At 51.7% G+C, this 25,162-nt stretch overlaps 1 protein-coding gene across 1 annotated transcript in view; it reads right to left on the minus strand.

Moving 5' to 3' along the window:
* Positions 1 to 944: 944 nt before the first annotated feature.
* The window catches only part of GYPC (glycophorin C (Gerbich blood group)), a 43,390-nt gene continuing 19,172 nt past the window's right edge, over positions 945 to 25,162 (minus strand). Inside the window, exons 2-3 of the mRNA XM_024738032.1 lie at positions 3,688 to 3,738; positions 945 to 1,626 (exon numbers count right to left, since the gene is read on the minus strand). Coding sequence (XP_024593800.1) covers positions 1,430 to 1,626; positions 3,688 to 3,738 — 248 coding nt within the window. The 3' untranslated portion in view covers positions 945 to 1,429. The remainder of the gene's footprint in view (positions 1,627 to 3,687; positions 3,739 to 25,162) is intronic.

The following is a 25,162-nucleotide window of genomic DNA, read 5'->3' on the forward strand; positions in this document are numbered from 1 at the left end:
ATAACCTTACACACACACATATATATATATATATATATATATATATATATTTTATAGTTGATTTAAAATGTTGTGTTAATTTCTGTTGTACAGCAAAGTGACTCAGTTACACACATATATTCTTTTCCTCAGTTACACACACATGCTTTTTTGTATGCTTTTATGTTATGGTTTATTGCAGGATACTGAATATAGTTCCCTGTGCTATACAGTAGGACCTTGTTGTTTACGCATTGTATACGTAATAGTTTGCAGTTTGGGGTTCAATAACTTTTGATAATAAATCGGTAATCTGTGAGTAAACGGGTTTTTCTGAGTTCTGCAAGCCCTTCTAGCAAATCAATCGAACCTCTGGAGGGGGTCATTGGAACCTCCAGTTTGTAGCTGGTGGGTCTGTCACTGACATCTGTGGTGAGGGTGATCCTGTAGGACTGAGGCCTCTACCTGTGGAATCTGCTTCTGTCTCCAGGGAGACAGTGTCAGCATTGAGTTGAACTGCTTGTTGCTGTAGGGAAGCCTCCTCTGCACGTTAGAACTGGGCTTGGGAACCCTTTTCCGATGGGGTTCACTTGTATTTTTAGCAGGTCCATTCTTTCTAATACCAGGCATTCGGGAACCAGTGCTTCAGCTAGTGCCCTGGGGGCTGGGGCAACCTATTTCTAGAGGGACGCTGCACTCGTGCATCTGTTTCCTGAAGCTGTGCCCAGGTGGGGAAGACGCATGCTGGTCACTGGGCCCTCCCTCTCTCCCTCCCTGGTGGGGGCCAGGAGCCATCTGTACAGACTGTGTTCTCTGACAACCGCCCCGTGGAGCCTGAAGTGGCCGTCCCCGTATCAGCGGGCGGAGTCCATCAGAGAACACAAAACTGCATGGATAACAGGTAAGCCCTGGGCAGCCTTTATCTTTCCCTAAACAATCACAGTCATGTCATTTGACTCTGAATGCTCCATTACGTTTCAGGTTTATTTCCAATCATTGAGAGCTGCATCCATGGGAGACAAAGGTGCCTTTGAGCTCCGGCACCTGCTGTTCCCCCCAGATGTCAAGGGCTGACGTTTGATGTCTTTATCCGCAGTCGGTGTGATGATGACTCACTCCTTGCTTCCCACTCCTAGGCCCACAGCCCCATTCACACCCAGCAAGGACTTCCATGCCCCACACGCAGGTGGCAACGTGCACGGCCCAGGGGGAGCCGACCTCCTCCCTCTCTTCCCTCTGGCAGAGCCTGCCTGGGTCCCTGGGAGAGGCCTCTGCAGCTGGGTTCCTCCTTCGCTCCCTCCCCCACTGGGCGGCACCCAGTGTCCCAGGCGAGGTGCGTGTCTTGGGGTGCGGGGGGCGCTCGCGGGCTGCCTGGTGCTGCAGGTAGGGGGGTGGGCTTTCTCTCCTGGACGGGGAGGCGTTGGCGGGAGGTGAGTACTGGTAAAGTCCTTCAGATGAAGTACTCCTTTCTGCTGCTGTCACCGTTGTCCTGGAGGGACGGGTCGTCCTGCAGGGCCGCGTCGGCGCTCTCGGCAAACTCCGTGCCCTTGGCCTCGTTGGTGTGGTACGTGCCCTTGTGCCGGTACATGTAGTGCAGCATGAGAAAGAGGAGGCAGACCAGCACGAAGGCCACGGCCGCGATCACGCCTGCAGGAGCGGAAGCACAGGGCTCTGTGTCGGGGGGAGAGGCCGGGCTGGGATGGGGGAGGACGCGGTCGGGACCCACAGGATTGTGCTGGGACAGACATGCTGTCGGCCAGACACCAAGCCCAGACAGGCTGGCTCCTTCCTGCCTCTCTCTTGCCCTGCCCAGGGCACTTGCCCCTCCCCTGTGCCCATCTAAGCTACCCCTGACCTCCCCTCTCCCTCCGTGCAGCATCCTCAGACCGAGGCTGGAATCTTATCCCAGAACTGACCCTGCTCCGAGGCGCTCCCCGTCTGCTGAGGGAGGCAGACCGAAGCGCACCATCCGCGTAACGCAGCTCGCGGGTTTGCCTAAAACTGATAGGTTCACGGGACTTGGAACTTTCAGGGATTTTTTTTTTTTTTAGAGATAAGTTTAATTCAAAGAATTAGGTATTTTATATATAGCTATTAAAAAGGTGGAAAAATTATTTTATAAAGACACGATCATTTTTTAAAACCTGGCAAATACAGAGAAACACAAATGGACGTTAACATGTCCTTAATCCTTCGGCTCAGAAATCACCGCAGTTAACAATTTGATATCTTTCCCTCCAAAGAAGCATTCATGTTTAATCGAAGTTCTCCTTCAATCTTCAAATGAATGGCCCTCTCTAAACCTTTGTAACACTTTAGTATTTAGAACTTGTAATCATTTTCAAACTCTTCTTACTGGAGTCCCTCTGGCCGATTTACGATTCTCCAAACACTTTTTATTTGACCAATTTTCCATGTCTTTGCACATGTTCTCTCTGCTGAAAATATTTTCCCCTCCCCTTGTCTTCCTGGTAAACTTGGATGCTGCCTTCAGAATCCAGCCTCTCCCACCTCCTCTAAGAAGACGCCTTTGCCTTACTCTACTGGCCCTGCAGAGCAAATCACTCCAACCCTTAGCATTTCTGCTGTACTTTGTAAATCTGATAACTCTGAGTTTTAGAAGCAGGACAATCCCAGCTGAGGGGTTTCCTGGGCATGGGATTGAAGTGCGAAAACCAGGAAAGTGCCAGGAGCGGGCGGGGGTGAGGGCAGCCCCTGGAGAAGTGTGGTGTGTGTGCCCCATAGCCCACAGCTCCCCTGTGCTCCTGGGAGGTGGGGTCTGCAGGAGGGGCTGGGAGGTGTGGCTAGAGGGCTGGTCAGAAGGAAGAGGTCACTCAGGCCTTTGGAGTGAGTGAGATGGGATGAGAGGGCAGGACCAAAGAGTTTGGGTAGGACTAACGGGTGGCGCTCTCACGTGGGGAGGTTCAGGTGCAGGTGTTTGCTTTGAAACCCCAGAAAAAACCCTCTGCCTTGACTTAGAAGGTGGGTTTACTGGGGGAGGGCCCTTTGGAGAATATGTAGAGGCTACAACCGTTCCCAAGTCCCAGCTTTGTGGGACAATTTCCTCAGCTCCCCACGGCCTTTAGGGGACACTTCTGTCTGCATGATGTTAACGGCATTGTCTAAGAAAAAGAAGGTCCAGCCATTCAGTGAGTAGGAGAACATCAGGGTGACTGCCTGCTTTTATTTATTTATGTCGAAACGTGAAGTTCCCTGAGCTAGGGAGAAGTGTGAAGCTCAGAAGAACACCGCAAGCTATAGCTCACAGACTTAGTCTGTCCTGAAACACAGTTTGGGGTCACAGCTGTGACCAGTGGGGGCCAGTATGGGTTTCAGAGCAAGGCTAGGGCAGGGTTAGGATGGAGAGCCAGGGGCGTGAGACCTATGACAAGAAGCAGTGTGGCTTGAGGGAGACGGGAGAGAAGTCCGGGAACCCTGGTCAGCCCCCAACCCTACCCCTCCCTCACCAGAGCGGCTCTCCCTCTAGCCCCCCTTCCCTGTGCATCTAGGGTCCTGACAGGCCCTGATGCAGGTGCCTTGGCACCTCACCCACCAGGATGCTGTGTTGTACATTTTCTTACAGAGCCAGAGTCCCCCGGTCCACCTTCAAACCACCTTTGAGGGAAGGAAAGCAGGGCCATGGCAGGTCCTGCCCTTAGTGTTTCCTCTGACCCTCCTGGCTGTTTGAGGGGCCCCCGGACAGCGTACCTGCAATGACGGCGATGTCCATCTCCCTCGAGGTCATTCCGGGGTCGGGCTCTGTGGACAGAACGGAAGAGCCTGAGGTAAGAAAGGACGGCTGCCCATGCCCTGCAGTGTCTCAGCCGAGCTTGCACCCTCTGCTCACAGGTGCACTGGCCCAGGGTGCATGGGAAGCTGCGTGGCACGCAGGCAGGCCTCTGGCCAGGGGCGCACAGGGCCGGGCCCAGGCTCTCCATGTCCGCTGACGGTTACTGGAGAGCATCGTGTCACTCCCAGGGCTATCAGACACCATTACGGTATCTCCAGGACTGAGCCAGCCATATGTGAGGGACCTCTGCTGCATCCCTGCTGCATCCCTGACCCAGAGCCCTGCCTGCACCTGCGGGTGCTCACCAGACACCTGCGGGGGTGTGAGGGCAGGCACGACTGTGTTTAGTGCAGTGTCGCCTGCCTCTTCAGGCCTCAGCTTTTCTCATGATGATGGTAAAAACAGACCACCTGTGGGGTGTCTACACATGTCAGCTGTTGGTTTAGTTGCCATCCATCTAGTATACCAGGTACATGGTATTATTAACCCATTTCACAGGTGGGACACTGAGGCTCAGAGACTGATGTGCCCACCGTCACACAGCTGGTCTGGTGGGCGAGCTTGAGGCCGGGACTTAAGGCTGTGCTCTCTGGGGGGCATTTTCTCTCTTCTCACTTGAAGACGCCCCTCCCAGGAGGGCTCCTATCCAGAGATCTCTCCCTAAGACCCTCCACAGGCCTCTGCATCCTTCTTCTGAGGGTAGGGACACTCGGTGGTGCTATCCAAGTTACTAAGTGCATTTTTCAGAAGCTCAGTGGTCTAGCCAGAAGGCTACGATGTCCAGGAGAGCAGGAACCTCTCCTCTGGGATATGTGTGAGAGGAAGGATTTATTAGAGCACGGAAATATCAGTGTTCACATGGAAATCCCATGTTCCCATTACAAGGGCTCCACATATTAAAACAGAGAAGGCTGCTTCATAATAGTCATTTCCGCTCAGATAATCACTTTAATTATAGCGTGATGAGGTCATTCTCCCCAGCGCAGCTGCCAGATGCCCCTTTCTGATAAGAATCTGGCTGGTGGTGGAGGGAAGTGGGGGCTTCAGGCTTGAGACCCGGAGGAGGAGAGCCAGGCTGGGGGCTCTGAGGCCAGCACAGAGCCTAGAGGTGGCGGAGAGGAGAAAACAAGGCCTCAAGTCAGCAAAGAGACAGAGCAGGTATCAGGGCAGGGGGAGGGAAGTACAGACAGGAGAAGGTCAAATGGATGCTGGACTTTGCAATCCAGGGTGGTCAAGTGCAGCCTGGGACTTAGTATCTAGCACACAGTAGGTACTCTAAACATTTACTGAATGCAGGATCGAGGGGATAAATGCACACAATACATGAATGCATGCAGAGGCCAGAGTTCTAGAGCTTACTCCATCACTATGCACCTCCCATTTCAGCAAGAAAGAATAGCCTCTTCCTTAAGTTGGCATGGATGGTTGTAGAAGCTCAAATACCCAGGATTGCTGTTAGGAATTTTCCAGGTGAAAGCAAGCCTTTCTTAAGTCGGTTTGTCCAAGGCAGCCAGGATTAGAAAGGACTGCTATTTCTTCTTCTTTTTTTTTTTTTTTTTTGCGGTATGTGGGCCTCTCACTGTTGTGGCCTCTCCCGTTGTGGAGCACAAGCTCTGGACGCGCAGGCTCAGCGGCCATGGCTGACGGGCTTAGCCGCTCCGCGGCATGTGGGATCATCCCGGACCGGGGCACGAACCCGTGTCCCCTGCATCGGCAGGCGGACTCTCAATCACTGCGCCACCAGGGAAGCCCTGCTAATTTCTTCGTTTAAAAACAATTAGCAATTGCTTACCATGTGCCAGGTACTGTTCTTAGCACTTAATGTGTTTTAACTCAAATAGTCCCTATGACAATGCCATTCAGTAGCAGTTACTATTGTCCCCTTTTTACAGATTTGGAAGCTGAGTTCCAGAAAAGTGTAATTGATTTCCCTGGGTCAGAATCTCTCCTGTTTGAGCCTGAGCAGCCTCAAGATGACATGCCTAACCCTGCAGGGCCCTGCTCAGTGGTGAGCCTGGGTGAGCTGGGTGAGGGCCAGAGGTATTTGGCTTGGATCACTTGGGGTGAATTTCTTGGCTTGGGCGTAGGGACCAGAGCTGAATTTGTTCAATTTGCACCATGTGACCGGACTCCAGGGTAGTGACACTTCAGCCTGGCCCGACCTGCCACCTAGGTCAGAACTGGCACAGAGGAGGAAGCTTGGGAATGTCTGGGAAGGTGGGGATGGTATAAGACAGTGGTTGTCAAAGTGTGGTCTCTGGAACAGCAGCATTTCCTGGGAGCCTGTTAGAAATGCACATTCCTGGGCTCCACCCCAGACCTACTGTACCAGAAGTGCTGGGGCTGGGGCCCAGTAATCTGTGGTAACAGGCCTGCAGGTGATTCTGACGCACGCTCAGGGTTGAGAACTGCTGGTGTAAGAGAAGGCTTTATCAGGATGGGTAAGAGAGGGTTTATCAGGATGGGCCCTTGAAGGATGAATAGGAGTTTGTGGCACAAACAAGAGTATAAGCATTGGGCTTCCCTGGTGGCGCAGTGGTTGAGAGTCCGCCTGCCGATGCAGGGGACACAGGTTCGTGCCCCGGTCCGGGAAGATCCCACATGCCACAGAGTGGCTGGGCCCATGAGCCATGGCCTCTGAGCCTGCGCATCCAGAGCCTGTGCTCCGCAGTGGGAGAGGCCACAACAGTGAGAGGCCCGCGTACCGCAAAAAAAAAAAAAAAGAGTATAAGCATTTCAGGCAGAGAGCTTAGCCCCTACAACAGTCCCTTACCTCTCTCTAGTTCTCAGTTTTCTCCCCAAATGACTGCTCGCCATCCATGGCACCTAGGGTCCTGAAACTTGGGCTTTGATCTCTTGCTTCTGGAGATGCTGCAGTGAGAATCCTCACTGGCTACACCACCTCATGCTGTTTCAGCCAGCATCAATGATATGGGATACTTGCAGAAGGCTAGTTAGAGTGAGCTCGAATCCCTCCCAGGAAGTTGATGGGTTACTGTGCGATTGGATTACGAGCCTAGAACGAGAGTCCACCCCTTGCTGAGTTTCAAGGGTAAGTAGGAGCTTGGGATTAGAATCACTCCGAGCTCAGGAACTGGGATGGGGGCCGATGAGCAGCTTGAGGCGGGTGGGTTTTATGGCAAAGAAAGGTGTTATTTATGGCCAAGTGTGCATCTGAGATGAGAACAGACAGCGGTCTACTCCTGAGATTGGACAAGCATGAATGGCCTCCACCCTTTTTGTAGAGACCCAAAGTGCCCTGCACGTTTCCGTCCTAGCTCTCCTCAAGATCGCAACGCCCCCGCCAGAGAGAAAGCTCTTCGAGTCCCAGGACCGCATCTGTCTTACTCACAGTCCTGCGTGGCTGGCACGGAGTAACAGTTGTTGAGTTATTTGAAAGCCTAGTCCTATCCGGGGAACAGAGGATGAAACTGCGTCCTGCACTGTCCACATCACTCTGATGACCCTTGGGTTCAAATCCTGGCTTGACTGACTTAATGGCAGCATATTCGGTAAAATGCTTAATACAGACTGGCTTTAGTTTCTGTGCGTGTAAACAGGGATAACAAACCCACTTTGTGGTAAGTGTTAGAAATGATACACACACATGTGATAAATACTGTATATATGTTGTATAGACAGTTACTATGTGGTACGTAGCTCAGAATAGGTGTTTTTCAGTTGTAGCCACTGTTTTGATTGTGAGTCTTATTATTACTATGGTTTGCATGGAATTCAATGCCGTTCACCTAAGGGACCAGTTCCCAGATGCCGTGGGTCCAGGCAGACGCTGGATGCTGGTCGTGAATTCCCAGCATCGTCCGGCGGACAGTCAGACAGCACCGGATGCTCAGTGTCTCTCTTTCCCGTATCACTGCAGGGACCAGGAGAGCTTCCAAGAAACAAAAGGTGACTCTCTGACCTCAGGGTGCTTCCAGTTTCCCTGGGTGGTGTGATTGTGATGGAGGAATTATTTAGGGCAGTGTCTGTCACACGGGAAGCCCCAAGTCACTGGGGGGTGACAACCAGCTAGAGAGAGAAAGAGGCAAAGAGAGAAAAAGGGAAGGCGAAGTAAAGAAAGAAACCAAAACAGGAAAAGAGAGAGGAGACAGAGAAAATAGCTTAGAAACCACCAGGTCCCTCATCGGCAGTCGGGATACTGTTTAGGGAGCTCTGATTTCCTTTTGTGCACACACCACAAGCATGTGGATCTGAGTCACAGTGTAAAGGGGGTTTCTTACTGAGGGCGGCATTTACCACGGTTTTTGGAGACTGTGATTTAGACAACAACACGACAAGAGGGAATCCACAAAACCCTTTGTGTCCTACAGTGTCGGGTTCAAGGGTAGCCCGTCTACGAGATCAAGCAAGGAGCAGGCAGATGGAGAACAAAGCACGGCCTCATACCAGTGAAAGCTGATGTAGGTGATGGCGGCCGAATGGCCAAACAGCCTGATACCTCTGGGCTTCTGAACACCCCCGTGTGGCCACCCAGCTGCAGGCCTTGCCACAAGGCCAGGCCAAGGGCAGGGACAACAGATGTTTCCCGTAGCTGTGGATCCAGAGAGGGAGAGGAAGGGAAGGGCTGTTCCTGCCCCCAACTCACATGCAGGGAAGTCACCACCTCCCATGGAGGCATGGTGGGGAGTGAGGGCAGGGATCAGGGGGGAAGGCTGATGCTTTCCTAGAGGCCTTGGGAAAGTTCAGGGGTGGGAAGAATGTTTCAGGACTAGGGAAGTTCTGACACAAGTCCTGGGGGCTCAGCCTCAGGGGGGGAAGCAGGGGGAGGACTTCCTAGGCAGCAGGCTCTGGATGAAGTAAGTTGCCACTTACATTCCTCACAGCAAGCGAGCCAGAGGGAAGTGTTTATCTCCAAAGAGCTTGAGCAAGTGGTCGACATCTCACAGCCCAAAGAGGCAGAGTCTGTGTTGTAACCTGGGATCCCCGGCTCTAAAATGTGTGCTCTCTCCAGAGTGCAAGCTGCCATGGCTGGGAATGGCTTCTCTCCTGTGCCATCTGCAACGCGGCAGCAGCCAGAGCCCTGCTGACTCTCTAGGTCTGCAGGGTGGTCCGCTGCGTGTTTCCTGGTCAAAGGCAGCACCCCTGGGAGGTAGCAGGGTGCAGAGGTGCTGCCCCTCCATGCAGGCGACAACCTCCGCTCCAGCTGGCAGCTTGGGCACCGCTAACAGGATGCAGTGCTTTAGCAGCAGCTGGATCCTCGGGGCTCCAGCGGTGCTTCTCAGATGTCAACAGAGAGCAGTGCTCAGGCACTGGCTCCAGGGACACAAGTCGACCCTCCTGTTGCCGCCAAGAGCCTTGCTTCTCTTGTGTTTTCTGATGAAGCTGTGCGGGGAACTTCTTTTTCCTGCAAGGGTTTGTCTTCAGCACCTCCTGACCCACCTCTAATGGTTTTTCCTATTGCCTCAGGGGTCCTGGAGGAAGCACCCTATTCCTGTCTCCCATCTCCCACCTGGTCCAGCCAAGAGGAAGAATTCAGGCACGGGGCAGAAGACTCTGGGAAGAGTAAGATTATTTAAGCCTTAGTAGCACAAAGGGAAACGCTTGTTGGCCAAAAGGTTTGTCATCAAGTCCTTGAAGAATTCATGCCATGACAACGGTGTCAATGCCAGCAATTAGCAGACGTGGCAACCACATCTCTTGCTTGATGGTTTGCTCTGTGCTACTTACACTGAGAGCCTTCTTTTTCAGGGGGCTTAGTGGGTGATGGCTTTGCGTGAGGCTGACTTGGGTTCAGAGGAAGGACAGGAACGTTTGTGGCCCTAGATAGTTCTCCTTGGCTCACACTGGAGTTTCTCCTTCCTTTTCTAGATTCTGGCCTCAAAGGCCTGATGCAAGTGAAATAGAGATCAGCTGACGATTGACGTTTACTAACCGACTTTCCTTTGTGGTAAGAAAAAGGTCAAAGACATTTACTTTTCTCTGATGGTCTGTTGTTATCTCACACTGAAAGGGTGTAGCATTCAAGCTACAACAGGGGAAGAATGGGTCTCAGAATATAAGAGCCCCAAGGAAAGAAACGGATAGCTCAGTATCCACTGTCCATCTCTCTTGCAAGACAGCCAAGGTTGGCTGAGCAGTTAGCATTTGCCCAGCCCCAGGCTTCACCGGATGCAGAGAGGATGAGGTCTGTCCCCAGAAGGTTTAGGACTTGGTTGAGGAGACACGACACATTTACATGAAAAGTTAGACTCTGTGTGTTTTAAGTGTCAAAATGAGCAATAAAGACGTGCCCGGGAAACAGAGTCACAGATGGAGAAACCAAATTTATGGTTACCAAGGGGGAACAGGGGGAGGGATAAATGGGAGATTGGGATTGACATATACACACCACTATATGTAAAATGGATAACTAATAAGGACCTACTGTGTAGCACAGGGAACTCTACTCGATACTCTGTAATGGTGTATATGGGAAAAGAATCTAAAAGAGAGTGGATACATGTATATGCATAACAAACTCACTTTGCCATACACATGAACCTAACACAACACTGTAACTCAACTATACTCCAATAAAAATTAACTGAAAATAAACTTTCTTTAGCACCTAGTACATCCCAGCAACGTGGTGGATAGTAAAGGCAAGGCCCCTGCCTTCAAGGAGCAGACCGTACAGCAGAGACAAGGACGTCTGTGGGTAACTTTGGAAAGGGTAGGTTTCTGGGTTCTCCCGAAGGCTTCCTGGAGGGGGTGGTCCCCAAGGCTGGCCTGCTGAGATGCTGAGTGGGTGATGCCAGCAGCAGTGGTAAGAGAAGGACGTGGAGGGAAAGCTCACGGTGGGTCATCGGGCGTCGGGGTCTGGGCTCCCGGCAGCTGCAGGTTGTATGCTGGGGAGGGGCGTTACCTGCCTGCAGCTTCCAGCGGGTCACCCTTCCTATCTGTGCAGAGAGCCTGTGACGCCTTCCCCGGGCTTGCAGACCAAATTCTCCAGACGAAGTACCCGGCCAGGCGAGGCCGATGTGAATTTGACCTGCCTTTTATCAGAATGTGCCTGCCATTCTCAAGGGCAAAACTATTGCCCTCATGGTCCCTGTGTGTCACCTTATAAACAGTCTCCCCGGCCCAGGGCCTCCAAAGTGCTGTGCAATGTTATTGCACTGCTCTGAAACCCCATCCAACGATCCAGCCACGCTTTCCGCCTCCCGGCTGTGATGCTACCTTCCCTGTTGCCCTGGTGCCTGATGCTGCTATACAAAAACAGGCACAGGTGTCTGGCGGGTACCAGAGCCTTGCAGGCTGCAACATGCCAGCCACATCAAAACACTGGTGGGTGAAGTACTGGGGCCTGCGAGGGGGCAAGGAGAGGTAGACTCCCTGCTCTGGAGGTCAGAGCCATTCCCGGCATCAGTAAACTGGGGAAGATGCCGCCTGGGGGCAGAGGCAGGAGAGGGGGTCTTCCTGCCTCTGGATCCTTTGCTCAGGGAGTTTTCATAATCAGGCATTGTCGTTTGGGGGATGTGCTCAGGGGAGGGGAGCTGAAAGCTGAGGATGCTGTAACTCACAACCCAGAGTGTCCAGGCTTTCCTCCACCTATATTTCCCTGCTATTACCCCTGAGCTTTTTGTTTTTTTTAAATAGAGCCTTATTCCAATACAACGACCAGTCTGCCTCAGTTGAGCTACAGGGTCTAAGTAAAAGGAAACGCTGCTTTGTCTCTGTTCCTGGGGCCAGAGTATAAAAAATGGAGCCCCTGTCTCCCCAGCCCAGGATGGTGACAGCAGTGGGAGTCAGCAAGAAGCCCTAACGGGGTGGGGGGAGGGCGCATCTTGGGAGACAAGGGTCTGCTGAGCAAGATGAAGTCGCCACTGTCCACATGCGGACGCTCCTCTGAGAGAGGGAACCTTGTCAGCTTGGGCTGTGTGGGGTTTGGGGCTTGTTCAGGAGGCAGCAAATATCCCCACGGCACAGAGTGAGGAAAGGGAACCACCACTCCCTCCCCACACGCTGTGCCCACCGCCTCCTGAGGACCTGAGGGTTTCTAAGAGAATGGAATTCAAAAGAGACAGGAAGAAGGGGAGGAGAAGATCCAGTCCGGCTGCTGTGTCTGGTCCTGGGGAGGATGCTGGTGCTTGGTATCCGTCCGCTTCTCAGGCTGGGGTAGCGGAGGTTCTGGAGAGGTGTCTGGTTCAGCAGGCGTCAACAGAATCTCAGACTTGAGACAACGCCAAGACCACGGAAAGGAGCTCAGCAGGTTTGCCCTTCCCTGGAGGAGGAAAAAGCCTGCCCTGGAAACAGCTGGTGTGGCTTCAGCTCACGGGGAGAGGAGACCCAACTATTTAACTTCTGATTTGCACCTGTCCCTTTATCATGCCCACTGATCTTCACGTTGAAAGGAGAACAAGTTTAAGAGGAAACGGAAGCTGAGGAGGAGAGGAGGCGGGTGTCACCCGAGAGTGAGATAGCGTCCCTGCTCTGACCAAGGTCAGGGTCCAGTCTCCGGAGGCCCTCACACCCCACCGGGAGAGGGACGGACTGGAGCCCTCCTATCCGTGTGTGCACAGGACTGAGCTCAGCCTCTGGGGTTTGTGTGATGTCCGGGTCAGTGTGTGGAGCTGGTATCAAGGCCTTTTATGCTGTGGCCGTTCCCAGCTGATGGCCCTCTCCTTCGTCTTACTCTGTCCAGCTAGGTCGAGCGGCACCTCGGAGGTGGGATTTGTCCTCATGGGCAGTTCTGCAGCTCTGTCCCTGATCCCTACCCAGATCCAGCCCATATTCTAAGCCTCAGGCTCCCCAGGATTGGCTGGGCTCAGAGGTCCCCAGACACAGTCCATTCCCAAGGCCCCATGTTTCCTCCATCCTCCCGAGGGGGGCTCCTTGACTCCCCTCTGGACTCTTCCATGTGCTTCAGCAGCTCACACAGGGGTGACTCTCTGACCTCTGATCCCTAGAGGAAAAGAATGCCTGATTCCCAGGGAGGACCCACAGGGCAAGCCTGGCACGGAACGAGGGTTCAGTATGGCGGGTCCTCCAGGGAAACAACATCCTTCACGTCTCTGTTTCTTTTTCAGGGCTAAAGGGAGACTGGGAGCCTGGCAGCATTTGGGAGGAATTTGCTGAATTATGGATAAAGAGGGAACAGATCAATTACTCACCATCCACTGAGTACAAGACGCAAGGCCCTAAGGAGGGAAGGAATTAAACACCCTTAGGAGTCTTACTAGTCTTCTCAAATGGCACGTTACCCATGCTTCCCATCTCGAGGTAGGATGACACCTATGGCATAGGGCAGACTTTCACAGGCAAGTTACCCCACATCTTGGAGCCTCCTTTCCTGTCTCTGTTACACAGAGATAGTAAACCCCCAGCCTAAGAGGACTGACAGCTGAGGCCCTGGTCCTCAAACTCGATTGTGCATTAGAAGTGCCTGGGGCATGGGATCTGTTATATCCCAGCTCCCTGGGTCACTGCCCCTGCTGCCCAGGTTCTGAGTCAGCAGGTCTGGGCTGCACCCGAGATTCTGCATTTCTCACATGTTCCCAGGCAATGCTGCTGGTGCAGGAGCCTCCCTTTGAGAACTGCTGAGCTCATGACCTAAGTGCTGCTTACAGAGCATGAGGCTCCATTCAAACACTGTTACACACCTCCCTTTGCAAGGGTGTGATATTAGGCTTCAGCAACTAGAACTGGGGGGGCCTGGTACCCCCTCAGCAATGCAAACGAGCAGCCACCGTCACAGCTGATCTGGTCACGGCCTGAGCTCAGCACCCTTTCTTTCAGGACCAGATGATGTAGCTGGAGACCTGGCACAGTAACACACTCTGAGAATTTGTCACCTCTGCTGGCTCCCCTGCCTGGCTGGGCGAGGGGACAGGGGCACTGTGGCAGGGTCTGGTAGCTGCCCGCACCCTCTGACCAATGACCTGTCAGGAGACTGCAGCCTTGCTCTCTGGAAATTCTGAAAGGGCCCTCAGCTGCCCTGGATGCCCATGTGTGCACTGACTGCGCTGAGACCCACGGAAGGAAAAAGAGCCACTGCTGATTCAGTGAAGTACACCTGGGCTCCCATGATGCGGCAGGAAAGCGCTTCTCCAAAGGAAGGTGTCTGGGGCACCAAAATGGCAAAGGAAGGAAGTGGATTCTTGGAGATATGGGGCTGGCCAAAAAGTTTGTTCCGGGTTTCCCATAAGATGGTACGGGAAAAACCCAAACGAACTTTTTGGCCAACCCGATATGTTGAGGCACCAGAAAAGGCACTGTGTATCTCAGTCAGCATCGCTTGGCTTCCCAGATCCCAGCTCCACCAGAACCGGCTGAAGCTCAGAAGACTCTGGACATGCTTTTTCCAGCCCCAGCTCCATCTAGACGTGGGAAGACCGAGAGTACACAGAAAGCTCCCCTGCCTACTGGTGAGCTGAGCACGGCGGGGTGGACGGGGGCAGCACGAGGGGCCGTCCTGCAGGGCGACTGAATCCCCGCCCCACACCTAGACCACCTTGGGAAGTGCCAACCCCAGTCTCCTCATGTGTCCAATGTGATGGCGCTCCTCTGTAGGGTCCTTGTGAGCTAGTATGTGGTGAGCACCTAGGACAGCGCTTGGCGTAGACTGGCCGTTTGACTGTCACTTACTATCCTTGTCCACAGTGTTGACACAGCTTCGGTCAAAGTGGGATTCTCACAAATGGGCAACTTTCATTCTCTCATACGCTCTATGGCCAATGTATCACCCTGAGCATCAAACACTCCATTTCTAGTCATTGATCCAGAGAAATCATCTGAAACAGGAACAAAAATTCATTCTTGGCAAAGTGTATTGCCATTGGGTTTAAACTGGAAAATAAAAGAGGACAGTCTAAATGCTCCACGTTGAGAAACTCGTTCTGTCAATTACGATACACACACAGGACAGAATGTTCTGCAGTTACTGAAGGCATGGGTGGGAATTCTGAGCGACAGGAGGAAATGCTTACAGTATGATTTAATGGAAAGGAACAGGACTCTAAATATAAACTATGTTAAATATACAAAAAAAAGGCTTAGTGAGAGGAATGAAAGGATGGTGACTTTTGGGTGGTTATGGGTGGGGACTAGGTTATGGGAGTATTGTTTTCTTCTGATATACAGTTTTCACACACATCCACACCCACATATACATTCATGCACACACATGGCCTCCCGTGACCCGCAGCCCTGCCAGTGACGCCCCTGGGCTGACTCAGGGGCTCCTCTAAGGCATGGTCCCCAGCCTTCACTGGCGGGCCTGTGAGCATCTCTGGTTCATGACAGTTATGTCCCAGCCAGGGCCAAGTATGTGGCTGGTGGGTAGGATCCAGGTATGATGGAGAAGACAGTTCTGTAAGGAGAAGCTGTGCCTCCCAGTGAGACTCGGAAGCCCAGGAAATGGGCCAGCAATGCTCTTTTCAGTCCTCATTTCAGGCTGGGGGACCAGCGTGGGGACCAAGAACTTGACCTCTCCAGCTTAGGGAACAGCAGAGGCCAGGGTTATAAAGCCTCTCCCTGGGAGCACCCTGGACAGCTGGCTGCTGTGACACTTTATCTGAAGAGAATGTCACCTCCTCCACAGCCCTGTGAAAGCAGGACCAGCCCCCTGCTAGATCTGTGTTTGTGCCTTTGTTTGTTCTCCTATTCACACCCCAAGGCTCTGCGGCTCCCCTGGCCTCCGCTTCTCCAGGGACCATATTGCCTGGGGCTCTCTTCCCACTGGAAACCCTCCTTTCTGGATATGGGTAATGATGTAATTGCCACCATTTGGGGGCTTGCTTTATAAGTACATGTATTGGTGCGATTTCTTACAAGAACCTCCGATGTGGTTGCTATAATGCCTATCGCTTTACAGTGGAGGAAACTGGAACTTGCCCAAGGTCACACAATGGTGACAGGAGAGACTGGGATGGGGTCTGACCCAGAGAGAAGATGGCCGGCTATGAACCAGCAGGTGGGCCCCCCACCAGACACCACGTCTGCTGGTGCTTTGATCTTGGACTTCCCAGCCTCCAGAACTGTGAGAAATACACATCTGTTGTTTTAGCCCCCAGTCTATGGTATTCATTATATCATCCAGAAAGGACTACTAAGGGCTGAAATAAGGGAGCCCTGCAGACATCGGAATGAGGAGTGTCCCAAGCAGACACCAGCCAGGCGATGTGTTCCTGGGTGACCCAGGGACCGTGTGGTTGCTGCAGAGTGAGTGAGGGGAAGAGTGTAGAAGCGGGGGTGATGGCACGACAGGCTGGACCCTACGGGCCTCTGCGAGGGATGGGAGGCCAGGGCGGGGGTCCAGCGGGAACTGTATGAACTGTGTGTGCTTGAGGCCCGTCACTCTGGCTGCTGTGCTGCCAGAGGACAGACCCTGGGTGAGGATGGGAGAGGTTACGACCATGTTCCAGGCAAGTGCTTGGACCAGAACCATGGTGGTACAGGTGATGAGGGACAGGGAGATTTTGGATATATCGGGACTGTGGGGCAACTTGGGCTTGCTGATGGATTAGATGTGGAGTGTGCAAATAAATTAAAAAAAAATTAGAAGAGTCAAAGTTTGGGCCTGAGCAGGAAGGATGGAGTTGTGGTTCACTAGGAAGGGGGCCCGGGGGCAAGGTCTGGTGGGGGGCGACATCAGTGCTGGCTGAGGGTGTGTCATGCTCAGGGAGCCCATTAGATGAGAAATGCACAAAGCTTAGTTTCGAAGACTAGTTAATAAATCTATTTTCTTTTTCTTTGCACAGAAGCTGGTAATCTAGGACCTACGTGGGAACAACTTTATATATGAATATTTTTTGTGCTTGGTTTACTTGGGTTGGTATGATACATTATAGTTAAGTTCCTTGAACACTGTGGATTCCCCTAATGTGTATGAATGACTGAGGCTTTGTAGATCAAGGGACGTTTCCTCCCTTGCTTGGGGAGAGTTCGGGGAGAGGGGAGGGCTGAGGGAGGGGTTGGGCGGAGGCAGTCTCCAGCATCTTGATGGTATTCACAGACCCCCGCGAGTGTGAATGAAGGAGAGGACCCAGAGCTGAGCCCTGGAGCTTGGACATGTGGAGCCCAGGATGAAGCAGGCAGCGAGCCAGGAGGAGCCCAGGGGGAGTGGTACCTGGGAAACAGGGCCACCCACCCCTGCGGCGGCTGGGCGGCCCCATCACAGCTTTCCTCCTGCTCTGTCTACAGCTGCCCGGTTCTCCCCGGGGCCTGTGTATGTACTAGACTCCACCTCGTCACACACTATATACATCACTGCTGAGACCTCGCCCCTCTCTCCTGCGTCATCAAATCGCCCCCCCCAGCAGATACCCCCTGAGCACACTGTTCTCCAAACTGAAGAAAAGACAAACCTCCCTTCTTCGCACCCTGTCTCTCTCCCACTCCTGGCCCCTTTCTCTGCCCCCTGTACAGCAAAGCTCCTCAAAAGGATTTCTATACCTTCTTTCCATGTTTCAGGTACTTATTTTTTCAGTGAAATAAGCTGCCTTGATAATGTTGGTGCTTGGAGGGGTGAGTGGGGGAAGCAATTGGACAGAGAATTCAGGTTTGGGATCACACCAACAGGTGGGACCAGTCAGTGTGAGGATGTGTGTGTGTGTGTGAGAGAGAGAGAGTGGGGTGTGCTCCCAGCCATGGTCAGCTGTTTGAATTCAGGTACACAAGAAGGGGAACAGCTGTATTTATTGATCCAAGCCTGGGCCAGTAGGAGAAAAGGAGAAAAGGAGAAAAGGTTAAGAGAGTTCATTGGACATTCAACAGAAACCATCTGGGGATACAGCAGTAAACAAAATAGCTGAAAGTTCTTGTCTCTCTGGAGTTTACATTCAAGGAGAAGGATACAGACAAGAAAAAGGAGAAATAAACAAGCTATGCAGTATACTAGATAGTGCAAAGACAGAAAGCAAAGCAGAAGAGAGGAGGGGGCTGTGAGCGGGAGTCGCAAATTTAAATACTGTGGCCAGGGAAGGTGGCATTTGACTTAGCCCTGAATGGGGTGAGGGAGGGAATATCTGGAGAAGAGTGTCCCCCATGGCGGGAACAGCAGGTGCAAAGGCCCTGGGGTGGGAGCAGCCCCAGTGTATTTAAGGACCAGCCAGCAGGCCAGTGTGGCTGGAATGAAGTGAGCCCAGGGTGAGCTGTAGAAGATGCAGTCAGAGACTTAAATGCAGCTGGATCATGGGCCTTGAGAGCACGGGACGAGCTTTAGCTCTTATTCTAAAATAGACGGGGGCCATGGAAGGATTCTGAGCAGAAGAGTGACATGAACTGACCGTCATGCTGTCAGGTGCTCTGGCCGCTGTGCAGGGGAAGGGGACCAGCTGGAGGCCACGGTACCATCCAGAGGAGAGAGGATGGTGGCTCGGACTTCAGTGGGAGAGACGAGAGGTGGTGGGTTTGGAATGTCTTTTCTAGGGACTCTGATGAGGGGCTGTGGAGTCTAAGATGCTCAGGGGAAGAAGTGAGGCGATGGAGGGTGGTGGACGGCAGGAAGCGGTCAGGTACTGGACTCGCGGTGCCCACGCGGCTGAGGAATTGCCAGAGTGGAGATGTGAAGTCAGCAGGGGCCCGAGCTAGAAGTGCCAGGAGCTTTCGGGGAGCAGGGTGGTTGAAGTGAAGACGTTGGAAGTCTCCGGACATGTCTCGTTCTGCTTACGACTGCAGGAGCAAGAGCTGATGCCCAAAGCGGGGAATTGAGGTAAGTGGTGTGTGTAGGGGTGACAGGATGCAGGAGGTGGTATCTGAGAGAGATGGAAGATGATTGCCTGGCGGTGGAGAGCATGATATGTGCATCAGGGAGAAAGGAATAACAGTTGTCTCCAAGTGGCCCATCTCCACGCTGCGCCTGGTGGCAAAGAGTGGGAAGGAAATGGTCACCACCTAAGAGGGCCAGCAGTGTCCTGAGAAGCCAGGCGTCTGCTGCAGGAGAGGGAAGGTGTGCTCAGTGGGGCTGGGGTGGGAGGCTGGGTGGTGCGGCCTGTGGTCCCCGTGGGCTGAGATGGCAGGGAGATGGCAGGTCTGGGGATGGGGGTGACCGAAAGGCCTGGGGGTCCAGGCGTCCTTGGCATCTGTGTGTCCTTCTCCCTTCCCTGTAGCTTTTCTCTTCCGCATCATTCAGTCCCCAGGACGGACCCTCTGGGGATTCAAGGGCTAATAGCACTGGCGTCAAGTCCACGGGGCCTGAGAATCTGGGCTGTCTGCCCCTTCCCATTGCCTCGGTGTTGGGGACCAGCCAGCCACATCGAGTCCACGTCCCACTGCCCAACATTTCAGAATCTCTGGACTCTCCCAGCCCTCATTTCAGGTAAAAATCCTCTAAATTTGTCTTTTATTGTTGTTTCTTGTGTGTAGTGAGCCAGCTGGCCAGAAGGAAGCTCCTGAGAGGTGGAGGTGCTGTACCATGCTATAGATGCTCCTGCTTTGTCGTGGCGTTCAGGTTACGTCACCTCCTCTCAGAAGCCTTCCCAGATTTCTGCATGGGGCTTGTGTGCTCCTTCCTCTATTCCTGCAGGGGCAGCAATCTTTTTCATATATATTTTAGGCTTTGCAGCCCACATATGGTCTCTGTTCCACATCCTTCTCTGTTTTATCAGTTCGTTAGTTTGTCTGGTTTTTTTTACAACCCTTTAAAAATGTACAAACGCTTCTTAGCTGGTTGACTGTACTGAAATAGGCCACAGGCTGGGTTTAGCCCACAGGCTGTAGTTTGCCGAACAACCCGTTCAAATCATCATTAAAGTGCTTTGCTGTCGTCTGTCTTTGCACTAATTTTTGAGCTACTAGAGGGCGAGGATTGTATCTGACCCCTCACCACCTGACACAATGCTAGGTGAATGAATAAGTGATGTTACGCAAAATATCCTGACATTTCCCAACTGACTCTTTTATCATTATTTTTTCTACATACCTGCCTCTCACATGTTAAATAAATAACCTCCTTAAGAGTCTCCAAGTCAGCTATTAAACAGTCACTCCACAGATGTACACAAAGCTCCCAGTGATATAAATGGCTGTCATTTATAAAGTTCTTTGCTGGCGGCAGGCTGTTGTAGAGGTGAAGCCAACATCGTGTGTGTGCGTGTGTGTGCATACACGCACGTGCTCACCCGTGTGATTCAAGTACAGACCACTGGGCCTCTGTGCATCCCACGGTCACGCTGACGTGCCCTCCATGGTCCCAGCTCTTCAGCTGGATCAAGTACGCTAATCCTTACCACTTCTCCAAGGACTTAATTCACTTAAAAAATCATATAATTGCATTTTCAGCATAATTAGTGCCTAATTACATGCCTAAATGTCCTCAGTCAGGCTGCATGTGTAAAGAATGAGGATGTAGTCAGCCACGTTTTGTTATTAGGTTTCCAGGAGGTTCATCAGTTGGTAAATAGGAGGTAGAAAATGTGTTTCTCTTCCCTTCATGGGGTTTGACAGGCAGGAAAACGAGCAGGACAGTGAGAGTGGTGGGAGGTGGCTGGGGACTTGGGCTGCCCTGGGATCTCGGTTAAAGCCTCGGGAGAGCCTGTCAGATGAAGGCACGGAGTACTCGCAGTCTACAGACAGACACTAGCACTCCCCTCCCCTCCAGCATGTGCTAACGGGAGGCCACAGTGACCTAGAGACACAGGACCTTCAGTTCGTGGGCCCAAAAGGTGAAGATGGAGCAAAGGATCCTCAGTGGAAGGAAAGCGTGTTCCTCCTCCACTCCCTGGAATGCTTCTCCTCCCCTCAAGCCAGGGTAGGGGCTGCACTAAGAGTTGCTGCATTCTCCCCACTCTGGGTGGAAGGATCCTGAGCCTTAGCATTCCTATGGGTGCCATGGGGCCATGAGTGAGCCTGCCGCTGGGGGCGGTTGTGGGGATGACATGAGATGATGTGTATGATGGTGTGGGATGAGTCTGTGTGCCATACACACGAGCTGATACTGAGTGATACCACTGTGATTTGTTTTTTCTGCTGAGATAGTGTTTGACAAGGGTGCTAGGAAAGGGAGGGTGCATTCTGATCTAAATACTGGGAACGTGTTGCTTGGGGTGGTGGTAAAGAGAAGGGCAAATGTACATCAGCAAACTGCTCTTTACAAAAATTGTCTGAAAGTGCTTCAAGGGGGCATCTTGTTGTGGGTGAAGGGAGCATGGTTGCAGTGCCAGAGAGATATGGCTGTGAGTCCAGGCTCCTCCACTATGATGTGCAACCCTGTTGCATGTGACCCTCTCCAGCCCTCAGCTCACTGATCTGTAGAGTAGGACGCACCTGCCTGGCTCCCAGGGGGGTGGTACCCAACACATGACAGCTCTTCTTATTATCCACATTTATTTGAGAATAGCTCCTTCTCACACACACTCACACAAATACACATACACACACACTTGGCCTCTGGATGCAGGGTCCCTAGCGGGGGAAGCACAGGGGACCAGTTCCTGTGGCTTGGGGGTCAGGGAGTGCTTGTTTATCTCCTAGAAGAGTTGGGCTTCCTGAGTACTTCCTCTGTGCTGTTAGCCCTCTTCTGTCCTCTGGCTATCAGGGCAGGAAATGGGCTTCAGGAAGTCACCAGTTCACCTCCTCATTTTGCATCAGGCAATGGAGCTAGGAAGTTGCTCACCCCTGGCTCAAGCCCCTGTGCTGTCTCAGTGCTCAGGGAGGAAAAGCCATTTCTCTTCACTGCTCCTGCCCCACCACCCCTCTGTCCCATCCTCCCACTGTTTTCCTGGCTGATGAAGATACTCTATAATATGTCTCAATCCATCACCCTGGAACACTCCTGCTCCATTTTCCCAGCATCTCTCTCCCCTAAAGGTCTTGTGATTTATGTTTCGCCTACATTAATCTTTTAAAAGCAAAGAAGCCATAAACACACACATAGCTCTTCCTCCTGTCAGTTGAAAGCCCATGACACAAACGCAATGCCATCTAAATTAAATGTTTCTTTCACAGAAAGTGATAAATGCCCTGGAGACTAATCAAAGAAAGCCAACAAACTTAGAGTTTGTTTCATTTCAGAATTTTGTAGGTGGTTTGTTTAAAGTCCAACAACTGGTTAACATCTAATGACTGATGGGAATGGTGAGTTTCACCCTCCTACTGTTTTAATGCAGCCAATATAAACAGGATTCATTACCCATCTTGCCCCATCAGGGATCTTGGCACCTCAAAATTGGGTTTGAAATCTAACACGTATTATGGGAAGAAGCGTAAATACAAACACAATTTATTATTCTATTGGACTGGTGTACTAATTTCCTAAATAAACCAAATAAGAGAGCAAAAACAGTTACCCGAAAAGACATTAGCCAGTTACAGGGTTGGATCTATTTGAGTGATCAGGACTCCAAGATAAGCCAGATGGTCTAAGACAATATAGATTTCAAATAACTTTATCCTTATTACTATGGATGATTTTACATTGAAACAAATGTGATTTTTAATTTTACACCTTTCAAGTAACTATTTGGAATAGAAGAAGGAAGGAAAAATATGAATGACTAAATGCAGTACATGTCTTGAGTTTATGTTCCTCTCCTCCTTTTCCTTGTCTTATTACTTCTTCTAACATCACTATCCCATTCAATATCATTAATAAACTTTATCATTCATCTGCTTGGTGAGTAATGAGCAATGAACAGTCTTAAAGGTCAGGTTAGAGAAGCTGAGTCTTCTCTTGTAGGCAATGAACAGGTGAGAGATTATAGAAAAAGGGAATCTCTAGAAATTTTGTAGCACAGGGATGGAGAGGAGGAGAACTTTCTCTCTTCTAAGTTTAGAAGAGTCATTGGGAGCTATCAAGAGAGGATCAGCATGACACAATGAGCAATCAACAGGGCTGAGAGTAGTGGACATGGAGAAGGTGGTATGGGTGTGAGGTGGGGGCTCCGGGAAGGCACACCTGACAAGGCTGGGAGTCTTGAGGGTTAGAGAGTTTGAGGTTCTGGAAGGAGTGTGGTTAGCAGTTAATGAAGGAGACATCAGTGTGTTGGAGCATTACGAATAAGGATTTATTGTTTTGTATTTAAATATATCCAATTATTGAATCGTTTCTACAATTACATCATTTAAAGCATTAAAAAATTAAGATGGGTTTCAGATTTTCACATTTACACAAAAAATAAGTTTTTCACTACTGTGGGTGGCATCCATGAGATAGATGGAAAGGATAAATAATGGGGAAATCTCAAAAGGTTCCCCAAAGATGTTTTTAGGACTGGAAATGCCCCATCTACTAGAAATCTTTGTAGTTAGGGACCTGGCCAGGGGCTCGAGATGGTGGGCTTGCTCACAGCAGTAGAAGCCTCTGACTCACGGTCCTCAGCTCTGGCTGGACATTAGCATCTCATGGGACCCTTTAAAAAACACCCATGTCCAGGTCCTGTCCTCCTGGGGTTGCCAGAAAAAACACAGGATGCCAGTTAAATTTGAGTTTTGGATAAATAACAACGCAATTTTTAGTGTAAGTATGTCCCAAATATTGCATGCCACCTCCACAGACTATTCAGTTCTTCTGGCAACTTAGCAGATGCACTGTGAGTTTCCTAATAGGGATTCGCCCAGAGGAGAGCACTGGGAACTCCCGGGCCTGAGCCCAGAGCCATAGCCTCAAGCAGTCGGAATTCCCACATTGTCATCTCACACATTCACAGCCTGCCTGTCCCTTGTCAGCCCCTTGGAGGTCACACGGACTCCAATTCTATTTTACACCCCCAGGTACTGGCTCATGCTGTGCCTTCTGCCTGGAATGTCCACTCCACCTGGCTTATCTGGTGAATGTCCACACGTCAATCCACTCTGGTCCAACACCACCCATGGAGGGTGTCTGTTCTGACCTTCCAGGAGGAAGTGTCCTCCTGTTTCTATGGACAAGCTCATCAAACACATCAAAATAACTCTGGGGTACCGGGAGGGCTGTGGCATCTTCCTGTTGGTGTCTGGCATTTTGCAGGGTGACCGGCACATAGAAGGCGGTCATCAAAAGCTTACTAAGTAAAAGCTCCTCCCAGCAGTCCAGTGAAATGCAGCAGGAAAAATCATCCAGACGAGTAGTTACAAAAGCAGGAGTGTGCAGAGATTGCTAAACCAACCAAACTGAAGTGAGCACCTACTAGGTGTCAGGTGCTTGCTTTTATCTCCCCACACTGCAGAGAACATTTACACATGCTGGTCCTCTGGTTCTCATGATTACCCATGGATGCTTTGACTGATTTCAAGAGAGAGATTTGAGGGGCCCCACTGCTTCTTCCCCAGACGCCAGCTCACGTGAGCAGCCAACCTGGCTGGTCCTCCTGGCCTGCTCCTCAACCTGCCCTTTCTCTGGCCTTCAGCGTTTGTCAGCCTTGCTGTCTGGGAAGGCTAGTTTTTCGATATTTCAGCTCTAATCTCAGGCCTCTCAGGCCCTGTCCATCTCAGGGCCGACCACCCGCATGGTCCTGCTTTAGGGACTAAAAAGGCAGGAGCTGCTCCGCCCAGCTATGCCGCCAATCCTTTCCATGACGTTTGCTTTGACAGCACTCCTGCAAATCATCTGAAGGCAGCTGCACCACTCTGCACCCATCCTGCGGGCCCCCTCGGTGGCTGCACCTCCAGTCACTGGCCCATGGTGCCAGGTGGCCCTGCCTGACCACCCTGCACGGAAGGCTACTGTCTCCACCGGGTCTTGGAGGGACCTTTAACCCTGTATGCGTCCATGTGCACAACGGCCTGGGGCAGAGGGCAGCCAGGAGATCGGCTGGGCTCCTGCCGCTGCTTTTTATGGGTCTGCTCTGTGCTGGGGCTTCACTCACATCATCTCACGCTCAAGATGCTTCTCACTCAAAACCCGCTCTCATGGGACAACCACAGATCACAAGTACCTCTCATGAGCTGAACTCCCCCGAACAATCTTGCTAGCCGGGCATTTCCATCCTTGCTTTAAATATGAAAAGACTGAAGCTCAGAGACAGTAACTAAGGACAGAGCCAGGATTCAAACCCAGGCTAAGGCTCTACTGCTGACCCTGCTGCCAGGCCCTGGCCCTACCTTCCAATGTAGGGCGGACCCTGGTGGCCATTTGTGGCGAGATGCCCTCCACCTGTGAAATCCTGGGTGCTCCCAGCAGGGCACTGGACACAGGGATGACCAGCCCATTTTACAGATGGGACAACTAAGGTCAGAAAGGCCAAGTCACTTTTCACAAAACAGTCAGCTAGCCCAGTCTGTCCTACTCTAAGGACAAGGAAGTTTAACAGTGACCCAAGCTTAAAGGAAAAGAAGTTAACGTTTGAAGGTAGAATTTCTGTCTTCCAGTGGTGTGTGTGGAGGGTCGGAGGAGGGATGAGCTCCTTGATCTCCTTCAAATCAGAGTTTCCAGGAGCAGGGTGGGCAACCTGGGCTTTGGGAGCTGCAAACCTGCTTCAAACCCGATCACACCACATTAGACCAAATGCCTTAACCTCCCCCCCCCCCACCCCTTTG

Source organism: Neophocaena asiaeorientalis, unplaced genomic scaffold (assembly GCF_003031525.2).
Source record: "Neophocaena asiaeorientalis asiaeorientalis breed wild unplaced genomic scaffold, Neophocaena_asiaeorientalis_V1.1 scaffold98, whole genome shotgun sequence".
Taxonomy (NCBI): domain Eukaryota; kingdom Metazoa; phylum Chordata; class Mammalia; order Artiodactyla; family Phocoenidae; genus Neophocaena; species Neophocaena asiaeorientalis.